This window comes from Phoenix dactylifera, unplaced genomic scaffold (assembly GCF_009389715.1).
Source record: "Phoenix dactylifera cultivar Barhee BC4 unplaced genomic scaffold, palm_55x_up_171113_PBpolish2nd_filt_p 000117F, whole genome shotgun sequence".
NCBI classification, from domain to species: domain Eukaryota; kingdom Viridiplantae; phylum Streptophyta; class Magnoliopsida; order Arecales; family Arecaceae; genus Phoenix; species Phoenix dactylifera.
Window position 1 is genome coordinate 1,297,213 of NW_024067686.1, and position 12,868 is coordinate 1,310,080.

Consider the following 12,868-nt stretch of genomic DNA (forward strand, 5'->3'; position numbering starts at 1 on the left):
ATATTTTATCCGAGCATTCTTCTTTTTTTTATTATTTTTTTTTTTATGTGGTCAATTTTTTGGGGCCCTTTCTGTGCTCGCATGTGGAGCGGTCACGTGTGGTCGAACTTCTGAAGCTGAGTTGCTCATCCTGTGCCTGCGCGGGTGAGGAGCCGCATCGTCCTGCGCTCTGATCGGAGGCGCAGCCCCAACCGAAAAAGCTTATCCATCGTACGCGCCCCAGATGTCGAAGAATAGGACTCGCTGACTGAATCCTACCTGGCGTCTGAGTCTCAAGGTTAGGTGGCACTTGGCAGCTTATTTCCTCCTACCTTAATCCGTTGTGCACGCCCTTTTTCTTTTTTGGGTCACAGGGAATGAAAGATCACTACATTTGAACCGAGGATATGCCACTAGCACCTGCTCTAATAAGATGAGCAAGATCAGGAGGAAAAGTTTCGATCCAAATTAATTCGAATTGCTTCATGCTAATCGAAATTGATCAGATGATCTGCAACTTGGTTGGCTTCATGCAGAACATGGTGACATAAGAAGTCCAGCATCATAGAGAAAACAGATTAGATGTTTCAAAGTGCCGGATGGTGGGAGGTGTCCAAGCCATTGATCCATGTCACCACAATCAATGAGTCTCCCTCTAGAAGAATTCTATCATGTTAAAAGGTTGTAGTTGCTGATTTTAGCCTAAACCAAGCAGCCATAAATCAAGCAATGGGAACCGAAGTCGTGCACGCAAGCAAGGATGCAGCAAGAAGAACTTGGCCCTCCTCATTTCTGATTACCAAACCAAAACCAGCACCAGCACCATTGAGGCAAACAAAACCATCAAAGTTAACTTTAATTTATCCCGGCTGCGGGAGCGTCCTAGAGAGCGACATAAAAGATCCGCCAATTCACACGGTATATAACAGCCCCAGATACCAGACTTTTGCAGCTCTGAACCTTTCAAAGATCTCTGAAATTCAGAAGCTAAACTATAAGCTCTGCTTAAGATTTCTGCAGCACCCATCATCCTGTCTTGGAAAATTTCTTCATATCCAGCTTTCCATATAGGATACAGGTCAGAAGGTCCACGCCTTCTTTAACTGCTAGGCATGAGCAGATGCATGTGATATACATTGGAATTAGTGAATGACCAAAGAAAAATGCTACGCTACATATTAATTCAGGCACGGAGCATGCACTGCATTCTTTACTAACCATACTTATGGAGGGTCGGATGTCAGCCTAATATATAGTCTTCTTGTTCCCACACACACACACAGAGAGAGAGAGAGAAGAGTGAGGGAAAGCAACACAATAGGTATAGGATAATATAAGCTCAACTGCTCATACTAATGTAAGTTGTAGATGCCATGAAAGGGACAAATTACAATCTATATCTGCGCACTACCTTTCAAGCTACCACCTTTTACGTGCTAAAAAGAGCAATGCAAATAAGGCCCCGCAACAGAACGGTAAACCTTGCAACATCTAACTATAACCATATACAAAACCGAGGCCCAGCCGCTGTTTCTTTAGAGGTGTTGAAATGGACCGAAGTGTTTGGCAGTTCTATCTTGGTGAGAGAGTATCATATGCATCCTCCATTGTACCAATGTAACGGAAATTGCGGCTACGGCTGGTTCTCCCACCAGTGCTTGTAGAAGATGATCAAATTCCAAGAACCTTCAGCTGTTAGTCAAAGAAAAAAGAGGGCAGCACTGTTGAGACCAAAATTCCTGCTTGTTGTGATCAACAATTGGAAAGGGAGCGTACAATTTCCACAGAGGTCAAGAGAACTCACAAGGTTGTTCTGAGGTTCACCCCAGTAGAAACCCTGGATCAGAACTGGCAAGACGTTGCAGGCTATTAGGATATAAATCATCAGTGCATGCATTCCCATCCATTCCATTGCACAGGTTGGTCGCCTAAAGCCATAGACATCAACCTGTCGTGTCAAAGAAAGATAACCCATCAAATAATAGACTTAGTGAGCTCGGCCAAAATACTTTTTCACCAATAGCAGAAAATAATCAGACCGAGTTCCATTTTCCTTGGAACGGAAATGGTAGTAAAAATGATCTTAATTTGAAAACACAGAGATTCATTTCTGTATCTGACCAGCACATATATTCCAGCAAAGAGAATCCCAGCTGCACCAGCAGTGACACATGTGTAACTTAATGAGTATAGAGCCTTGTTCATATGCAGTCCTATGACAAGAGAAGGATTTGACAAGTTCAAAAATAAAGTATTATAATCAAAATGACATTTTTCATCCAGAAAAAAAGAGGAAGAAAATAAAGATCAGAGTGGCATGAACAAGAAATCACAAGCCGCTTCATACCAAAATAATCCAGTGAGAAGGCTAAAGCTAAAAGGAAGAAGGAAGGAATCATCCACTGAAAGATTCTATCCTTGTGATCCTGCAATTTGTTCAAGAATGTTAAGCTTTCAATATAAAAGATTTTTGTTGATGTGAATGACAACCTAGAGAGATACCGATACCTCAAAATGTACAATAACATGCCCAAATTGCAAACCGATCAAGCAGGTAACAACTGCCATTATGGAACTGCAGTGTCAACATTAAATGTTGCTTTAGTTACCAGAAACAAAAAAGCAAGTAGGGGATTAATATCAAGAAAGAAAATGATAGGTTACCTAAGTAGCCCTTCAGGATCAAAAGGTGCCTGACACCAGGAAGGAGCATCTGGTGGAAGTGGGCCATTATCTGGTGAATTTATGCTGCATTGCTGCAGAGCGAGTAAGGAAATGAAAGATTATGTTTTTTTGAAGAATAAAAACGCAATGGGGTATGAGTTAATTAGTGTCTCAAAAAACCTTTGTCCTTTCATAAACTGGGCGTTTGTATAGATGTTGGATACCCAGGATTTTGTGGTCAATCATACCAACAGCATTGCAAGCAGGTCCAGTGTCACCCCTGACTCCACACTTCACCTGATGAAGATTATGAAATCTTAACACAAATGTGTACACCAATACAGAACACGGCATTAAAAGAGAAAAACTAAAATAAAGTTAAATCTGTCTACCGCTGATGTACATAACTGGAGTACCAGCTAGAATTCTATTAGTCATTAGCCTCTCACTACCAATAAGAAAGCATGAAATGGAAGCCGTGCAAGCTGACAATATTCCAGTTATGAAGATCAAATACAGGAAGTATTCATCCGATATACAATAGCGAAAAAAACCAGTCTACATGACAGAGAAGAAATTGGGACTTACTGAGAAGATCTTGGGACTGGAGGCCGCCTCTGGTATCTCATACTCCCAATCAGGAACATACAACCCATATAAGAAGGCCATGTAAATGGTTGTAAGAATCAAACCGACCAACCTAATTAGAAAGGAAAAGAGCAATTAGCAACTGCTTCTTTTCAAAAGATTGTATGCACCATAACCAAAAATTTCATTCACATCACTAAATAACTACATGTAAAAGAAAACGTTGATAAATAATATCAACACCATAAATTAATTAATCAATCTAATTTGTTTGTCTAATTCTTCCTTATAGCATCTCTCTCTCTTCAATTGATTGAACTCTATATTTTTCCAAATCGTTTGCATTATTTATCAACATTAGAAAATTCCAACTTTGCCAAATCAACCTCAAGGCTGATGTTATTATAGTGACTGTATATGCAGCGGCGTTACTTCAAAGCAAATTATTAGGATGCAAGCATATTCCGTCTCTGTCTATCATAAACTGACAAGAAGGAACCTCCCATAAAGTAACAAAAAAAATATCGTCATCCTATAATTGACTGGCCAAACGTATGCAATCATACTCACAATTGGAATCTGTATCTCCACAGCAAGGAATATCCAGAATCCACATCATCATCACTTCTAAACCAGATTTCACATATTGCTACTGACAGATAGGCTATTGCAATTCTCTGCAGTGAAAAAAATACTTCAAGTGATTGCATGTAACCATGCCAAAAGGATATGCTGCAAAAATAAAAGCCTAAAGACTTCATTTCCAATCACCAATCCACATGAGTGACCAGTGTAGATTTTTGTAGTCACTTTCAGCATTATAACAAGCAATAAGTATATGATCATAACTCTACATTGCTTAAGGGAAACCAATATTCAATAATTATCTACTATATGGTCAGTGTGGATATGCATTCCAACATTATAATTCCAAAAATCAAGATACGATGACATTGAGGAAGGTATATATCATGTAAGCATCCTACTGTCTGTGTCATGAATATGGGTTAAACATGTATGTCAGGCACTGCAAAGAAGCGCACAGCCACCAAAACATGGATGTTATGACTCATCAGAATTTTAAAAAATTTAATGACCCTGAAAATAATGCAAGAATGTATAATAGGTCAGAATCAGTGAGTAAATAGACCTGTAGTACACCCATCCATCGTATACTCATAATATCAACTCCATAAGTTAGATTGTGAATGCCATGAAAATAGCCACCTGGGCAGAGTAGACAAGTTGAGTGTAAGGAACTCAGAGAGAACCTAAATATTTCTATAGAATGGAATAGATGTCATATCCATCAAAACAGCAAACAGTACAAGTTAAATACCTTGAAGAATGAGACCTAAAATGGCTAGCTTCAGTGCCCGAAGTACAGCATTCTTAGTTGCTGCAACACTGTCTGAGACTCTCTACACACAGGATAAATTGTAATTAGCCTCTTTTATAATTTCAAGGTTCATACTGTCATTATAATCCTTGCCATATCATTCTTTCTGATGATGAAAGGCATGTGCACTCTAAATGCATTCGACACTACCATAAACTTGATGTATGAAATTCCAACAAAGCAACAAATGATTTGTAAGCTTACCTTATATGCGAGTCCCAACGCAACTCCAACAATAAATAAGAAAAATGGCATGACAAAATCAGCGAGGGTTACACCATCCCATGGTGAATGATTGATTGCTGAAACAAATGCTCCAGCATCATCTACCAAGATCATCAGCTGCAGATAAAAATATTAGAAGGTAATTGCAAGCACTTTGTTGGAAAGAAACACATCAGATGCGGCTGTGACTAAATTGGGTGTGGCTGTGAAACACATTTTAGTCAGAATACTCCAAAATCCATCAATCCACTTTGCATAATAGGCTGATTAGTTGCAGCTGAGTTTTGTAATAGTAGAAATTCTTAATATCTATTACATCATTCTCCACTTTCTCAATGCAACTCCCATTAAAGTAAAACCACAATACTGCATATTTTTTCCCGGAGGCCTATTCAATTTCTCATTTCCCTTATTTTCATTGAATCTCCTTTAGAAAATGTTTCAGCTTTAACAGAAAACAATTGTTTAATCTGAATCTTATTTATTCCAGTTTAGCGGTGGGTTGAGTGCACATTATGTATATATAAACTAGACATTCAACAGGTATGCAAGAGGAGAAGGGGATGCTTAGACATACAGTTAGATGAGCACAAATACTGCAAACTATATAATCTTGTAGTCAACTAGAGAAAGCAGGCATAACTAGATATAGTTATATCAATGCCATAGTAATGTACAATAGTTTTGACCAAAAGAATCATATAGCGAAGGTTTGTTAAAAGTATTCCCTTGAATTGCTAATGACCTTAGGACGGTACATGCAAATTGCAAGAACACAGAGAGGGTTTAGACTTCCATCCACTAGGAATCAGAGTGTAAGCAAATTGCAAAGACGGACATGCGCAAGCCCGGACTTAGGTTCTAGGGTCGAACCAACCGCATGGATTGTAATTCGTAGGATCTAGGCCATTTTGAGGGGAAGGTCAACGGCCATGGTACCTCTTCTACGCCTAGGCAGTTGGACTCGACCCAAGTTTGTTTTTCAGTAAATTGGAAAAAAATTACACTACTATAAGGGGCCGTTTGGTTGGACGTAATCTAGTATGGAAAAATAAATCTCATGTCAAATTATTATGTTTGATACAAAAAGTGGATAAAAAAATGATAAAATAAAGGGTGGATCCTATGTCTTCTAAGAGAGATAAAACAAATACCACTAGAAGGTGGCATTTATTTTCTGAGGTAATCTAAAAATATCATTTCTTAACGAAATACCCTCACTTATATTATATTAATATGGTATTCATTATATTATATAATTGATATTAATTATATTAATATATATTATATTAATATTATATTGCATATATTATAAATATATTAATATAATGACTAATAATATTTATAAATAATAATATATTTAATATTCTAATATATTTATTTATTCCAAAATTTACTAAAATTTATTTATCATGAGAAATATATATTTTAATATATATATAACTAATTTAAAAATATTTATTAACTCATGTAAATATATTTTAATATTTGAAATAGCCAATATTAACAATGTTTATGTAAGTGGGCCATAAATGGCCAATAAATGGATTGAGAAAAATATGTTATTACTTGAATTGTCTATTGAAGAATATTGTTGAAAATTTGGCAATATTCTTATATAAGATTAACTCTAACCAAAATAGTACTTTTTTTATGTCAATTTTTAGAATAATTTTTCCACCAACCAAATATAATAAAATTTACTTTCTCCTGCAATCATTTTTAAGATATATAATTTTCAGAATTCATCAGATTATCCCATAATCTGACATGCCCCAACCAAATAAACCCTAAATACATCCTTAGGAATTAAAAAATAGAATGGTAGATCAGCTATAAAATTTTAGAAATTTTTGCATCTATACCTTCCAAAATATATAAAATTATATGAATACCCTTGTAAAATGTTATTTGCATATATACCCTCATAAAATATTTATTTTGCATGCATACCCTTCAGTTATTTTTTTATATATATGTAATGCCATTAAAAATAAACGATTAAAATTAAAATTACTAAAATACCCTTATAGGTAGCCATAAAAAAAATTTTATATGGATATATATGCAAATAGCAACTTTGCGAGGGTATTCAATTACATATATTTAGGAGGATATACACTTACAAAAATATAATAAAAAATGATAAAAATCTAGTATAGATAATTCATTAAAAAAATAACAAAAAAAATTAAATCATGTTAATATCAACTCTTATACAATCAATTACGAAATTCTTGCCTAAAAAACCAACAACAACTTAACATTTACAAATCACCAAACAATATTTTACTAATCTAAACATCTATAATTAATTTAAATTCGATATGGTTTAATCTTTTAAAAATAATGAAGAATATGTAGATGTCATAAATTCAATAATAATAATTATATCAAAATTAAATGAAGAAATTACCAAAATGATCATCTAATATTCTAACTTGACCAACTCAAGATTTTTTTAAAAAATTAACAATGTGACTCGATCTTTTTTGACTTATCGATGCAACTGAATCATAAAAGTGAGCAAATTTCAGCAAAATTTTGATTTCTTTTTAATGAATTTTTTGAATATATGCCTTTATAAATATAAAAAATTGTATAAACATCCTCGTATTGTTGTTATTTGCGTGTATACCCTTATAACTTTTTTTGCATATCTACCCATAAGAATATTTCAATCATTTTAATTTTAAGTTGTTTATTTTTTAACGACGTTAAATGGTATAGAGACATATGAAAAAAAAAGAGGAGAAAGATATAAATGCAAATAGTAATTTTACAAGAGTATTCAAGCAATTTTGTATATTTAGGAGGGTGTACATGAAAAAAAATCCAAAATTGTATAAAATAGTTCTTGTATAATTGGCTACATAAGATAGTTCATGTATAATTCAATAAAATTGGACTTATGGCAGTTCAATCTCTCATGTAATCATTCTTATCTTCACATATACCCCAAAAGGCAATAGGAAGGCCCTCCTTGTATATTTTTAAATTAATTGTGAGCATAATGAAAAGAAAACAAATAAAAGGCCAAGAAAAATCGAAGATAAAGGTGAGGGGGAATGAAAAAGAAAAAAAAAAAGCGAAGTCCTTCGAAACAGGACCGAGGACTACGAAGCCATCCATCCCTACCCCATCCACTTAATGGTCAGCTGACAAGTGGCACACAGCCAGGAGCCTGGCCCGGATAGCAAGTAGAGCCTACCCCATCCACTCAATGGTAAGCGGACAAGTGCACATCACAGCCAGCGGCCCTGGCCCGGAAAACAAGTAGAGCCGCTGAGCAGTCGCCACCGTCGAACAGTGAACTTACCAGTTCTTCAGATGGCAGGCAGGGGATGGCGACAGGGACCATCCAATCCAGCAATTTAAATTGGTTAATAAAAGAAACACAGAAGACCCAGGCATCACACATGGTTAAATGCGGATGGTGTTTCGGTTTCCTCATCCTCGCCCAAGGTGAGCGTAGCACGTCGGTGGATAAGACACTTTACCAATCGAATCTTTGTAAGAGAAACCATAAAAGCTAAAGGACCGGTGGCTTCTATTGATTACATCCCAGCCATTTAGGCCAAGGGGTGACGGAGATGAACATCCAAATGGAACCACCGATCATAGAGATAAGGTACTCGAAAGCGGAAATGGAAGCAAGAGGAGGATAAGAGTGACTTTTATGAGATTATACCAAAGAGGCAAGGACATGCTTTATGATGCCTCTTCATTTGTGACGTTTGGTTTGTGCAAACATATCTGGGAACTTTTTGGCCACTGAACAGGCGGCCTAGAACAATTGGCGGAATCGCGGTGAAATTTGATAAAAAGAAGAAATTAGATTGCTGATCCTGGTAGAGGGTTTGTGAAGAAGATACGAGGGAGATTAAACGGGGCCCATTCTAAAATACCATCCAAACTATCTTTCTGTTTTTTGGCGGCAGCGCATTCGTCTAAAACCATTCTTTTAGATGTAATTTCATGCACGGAGCCAACTAAAAATATGACTAAATAATTCGACGCAGCAAATAGATATCTCTTGTTTTTCATCCATATACGGATACTACTGACTTGCTTCAGCCCGGAAAAAAAAAAAAATAAAAGTGAAAAAAACGGAGAGAGAATCGTGCTAAATAGAAAGAAATCCGGTCAATTTTTCAGCAGGAAAGCCGGAAGATAATTCTGGAAAGCACGTTCCACCGAAAACAACGGATCCAAATTAAGTAAGGAAATATCGAAATTCTTATGGCGTCGCTGATTTTTTCTTTCTAATTTGTCTGGTGAATCACAAATATATTTTAAAAAAAATATAGCCCAAGAAAGCGAGAGTAAAGTAAAAAATAATTAAGGAACCATGGGGGAAGTGGAAATTTCAGTAGGAGGAGGAGAAATGGAAGCAATGAAGATGGAGATGGATCTTGTGGAATCTTACCGCGACGGTGATTCCCCGGAAGACGTCGAGCGAGACGAGGCGCTGCCCCTTCCTGGCGGAGGCGGCGTCCCTCCCGCCTGCGGCGACCGGCGAGGATCTGATAACCTTTTTGCCGGACTCGATGTCGCCCTTTTGGGGGAAGCCATCGTCGCCTTCGACGACGAGGAGGTTCTTGTTGGGATCGGCGATCCCGCTGCCATCCCCATTGATGAGCTCGTACATTCCCATGAGATCTGGTAATAAGCGAGGCCCGCCGTGTTATGGAGGATCGACGGGCGGGGCGGGGCGGGGCTACGTGGAAGGGGTAGCGAGATCCGAGGAGGGGCGCACTCGGATAACAAGAAAGAGTTATTAAGAGACGGTCGCGGATCTCCACCGCATTGCAGTGGAGAAGGACGGGATGGAGGAAGGGAAGGGAGGGGAGTAATTTAAATAGCGGTGGTGGTGGTGGTGGTGGTGGTGGTGGAAAGGGAATGATGGATGGGAATCGGAGATTCGGAGGGGAGGGTGGACTGCCCCTCTCCCTTCCCTCCGCTCGGTAACCGCTCCGCCTCTGTCTTTTTTTTTGTTGTTATGGTTGCTGCCGTCGGCTTGGCTTCTCCTCTCAGGCTCTCAGCCCGCCTCCCTATTTGTCAAGAAAGCAGGCGCACCACGGAGTGCCTTTACTTTATTCTGCTGAATATTGATTTCATTTTATTATATTTAAGGAAGTAGCAACTTGCAAGTGGGGGGTTAAATTGTGAGACCCTCCTGATTAATATCATTTTTGTGCGCCAGCAAGAGGAGCAATACATGGAACCATGATCGTGTAGTAAATGCCTTCCTACGTTGGAACCCCGGTTGTGAGACTCCGGGGACTCGACCTAGACCTAACTTGGATTTGAATTTGACCTGCCTGGACTCCGATATCTAACTCCACGTCCGCTGGCACTGAAATTCAACAACTCTTTAGAAAACAGAGGCACCTGGAGAATGATAATTTTAGAAAAAAAAAATAACTACATCTTTCAAATTTAGACAAGAAATATATCATTTTTAAATTTTATTTTTTTCAATTAATCATCATAGTATATTAACCAGACGAAAAACTTTACCATACGATCATCATGTAGTAACTTAAATGCTCTTCTTGGCTGTAACAGAGGTTATTCTTGGCGACGGTGGGGCCGACGATGAACGTGGCCAAGTTGATAATAACAGACTTCAAGCAATAAGGGCTTTTTAAGGCCTACATCCTGCTATTGACACTGGCCAAGCTCATCGGGTTGATGTAGCTCTGCCTCCTCATGATGAACACTAGGGGTGCCTTTGAAGTGGATACAACCTTCCAATGGCACAATATAACAACGTATTCTATATCTATCTTATTATTAATTTGTCCACATTTCTACTATTGTATTGCAAAATGTACATCAGTTTGTTCACACAATCGTGATCTCAATCAAACTTCCAATCTTGGTTGCACAAAAATATCTTCCCCCCCTGCACATCCAAGTACATGAGATGCCATTTATTGCATTTCAGACATGCATGCTGATGTTCCTTGGCTAACAGCATTGAAACCAGTCTTTGAAATAGAAAATTGACGAGGGCTAGGGAACATGAACTATTCAATTACCATCTTCTTCTTTTATTGAGAGCAGAACATAGTTGACCAGCTCTATGCTATCGCGATCATCTCCATTATCATCATTGCTCCTCGAAAGAGGGATTAATACTGCATAAAGTTTTAGTTTGATGCCAACATATGGTGGACGGTCCAACATTCCAAGTGCAACAACGAGCTCTAGGTGCTGATATGTTGGAGTGTGTGGAGACCCGAGGTATTTTAGATTGCACGTGAATACATTCCAAATCGAAATTTTACATAGAAGAAAGCTTATACAGGCTTCAACAGCAGTGGGGTCGATTCCAACAGTTCAGGAGTCGACTCGCACTGTGCTAGAGTTTTATCTAGATTTCAGATGTTTCCTCTTTCTTGCAGGTGCCATCTCCTGCCCTTCTTGGGATGCATGGTAGGCTACACTAGCTAGAATTCCATGTATTATGAGACAACAACTACACTAGAGTCTAGAGTTAGAGTCAAGCATCACACAAGCGGAAGCACCAGGCAATGAGTGCAAGGGATGGCATTGATGTCCCATGTTCAGGCATGAGCCCTTGAACTGCTCCTCGCTGGAGGTTTTACATAAACCCAAAATATTATAAAATCATAAACAAAATTCTCCCCTATCCCCATACTTATTATGTCTCAAGTTCGATTTGCCTATAGTTGCTATTAATTGGCCCCTTAATCTTGTAGCATTTGACTAAAGATGCTGGCACATTTTAAAACTATATAGAGGAAAAAAAGAGAAAAAAGATAGAATCACTAGCTACTATCTTGTTCCTCTAGTTAGTTAAGATGTGTCAGCATCATTAATCAAATGTTACAAGATTACAGAATCAATTAATCGTTAGCCATTGACTACTTTCTATGCTTTTACTATTTTGGTAGATCCCTAAATTCAAGTTCATTTGAGGAAAGTTGGTGGAAAAATACACAATTAGTCTTCTTCTTCTTTTTTTGTGGGGTGGGTGCAATAAAGGGGCAAAGCCAAACTAAAATCTATGGAAAGTAATACTAATACCATAGGCATCAGAGGCCAAAATAGACCGTAGGGAAGCGGGGACATGAGTTCGACAATCCAAAACTAGATCCTCCTCTTGGGCAAAAACTCCCAGCCAATCCGTTGCATGATCACCCTCATGATTACCCTCTTCCAACATGCAATGCCCATCAAAAAGGAGTTGGCCGTAGACCTGGAGAGAGAGAGAGAGAGAGAGAATTATTCCATGAGATGATGGTAAGGGAATCACCTTCAATCCAAACCTAAGTTGCTCAAATATGAAGAACTACACATTCCTGCCAATACCCCCACCAATTCTGCATAAGTCACACGATATGTTACGGCTCCGACCCGAGATCACGAGCTGAAGGTCGCGGCAACTGCCGCATACCCATAGAGAACTCTCCCCATGAGTATACAAGGCATCTCATCATGATATCAAAATCAGGCAGTGGCAAAATTCAACTAATAATGTGCAATCTTTATTTCATTAACTAACAACTTACAATATCTCACAATTCTAACATTAGTCTAAGATAATACATAATTTAAACTCTAATCTAAGATAACTTGTGCCATAATGCTTTTAATAGCTCTCCCATATTGAAAACTCCAATAGGCTAGTTCTTCAAATTTATAAAAAAAATAAGAAATCGTATAATGAGCTAGACAACCCAGTAAGCAATATACACTTAAGCTAGATAAATCAAACAATATAATAATAATATACTGAAATTAAGCATACAAAATACATCGATTCAAAGCCACATCGATATGCTTTCCAGTCACTTCAAAATTTCAAATCTTGTTTCATAAATCAATTATCTTTCAAATTATCAAATTTATCTTGATAGCTCAAAACTATGATCATATCAAAGTGCCGCAACACAATCCCCAATGGCCTGACTGCGAATCCAAATTCGTTTTGAAGAAAATACTTATTTTCTCATATTTAGTGTTCCAAATCGCACATGA

The 12,868-nt window shown here is 37.7% G+C and overlaps 1 protein-coding gene across 1 annotated transcript; it reads right to left on the reverse strand.

The window, feature by feature from the left end:
• Positions 1-1,286: 1,286 nt before the first annotated feature.
• On the reverse strand, positions 1,287-9,936 carry LOC103723363 (heparan-alpha-glucosaminide N-acetyltransferase-like). Its single transcript, XM_008814256.4, has 13 exons — positions 9,285-9,936; positions 4,835-4,972; positions 4,571-4,652; positions 4,382-4,458; positions 3,802-3,908; positions 3,232-3,343; positions 2,824-2,940; positions 2,644-2,735; positions 2,488-2,554; positions 2,327-2,405; positions 2,101-2,192; positions 1,784-1,927; positions 1,287-1,671 (listed from the first exon to the last, which is right to left on the reverse strand). The coding sequence occupies exons 1-13, from the start codon at positions 9,510-9,512 to the stop codon at positions 1,651-1,653; spliced, it is 1,356 nt and encodes a 451-aa protein (XP_008812478.1). The 5' UTR covers positions 9,513-9,936; the 3' UTR covers positions 1,287-1,650.
• Between the last annotated feature and the right edge of the window lie 2,932 nt (positions 9,937-12,868).

Bases quoted from the DNA above. Each gene is read 5' to 3' on its own strand.
- LOC103723363 (XM_008814256.4), bottom strand. From the start codon at position 9,512: ATGGGAATGTACGAGCTCATCAATGGGGATGGCAGCGGGATCGCCGAT. The intron at 2,193-2,326 runs GTATGAAGCGGC...CTCTTGTCATAG, and splicing joins CTTCTCACTGGATTATTTTG to GACTGCATATGAACAAGGCT. The intron at 1,672-1,783 runs GTGAGTTCTCTT...TTTGACTAACAG, and splicing joins GTGAACCTCAGAACAACCTT to CTGAAGGTTCTTGGAATTTG.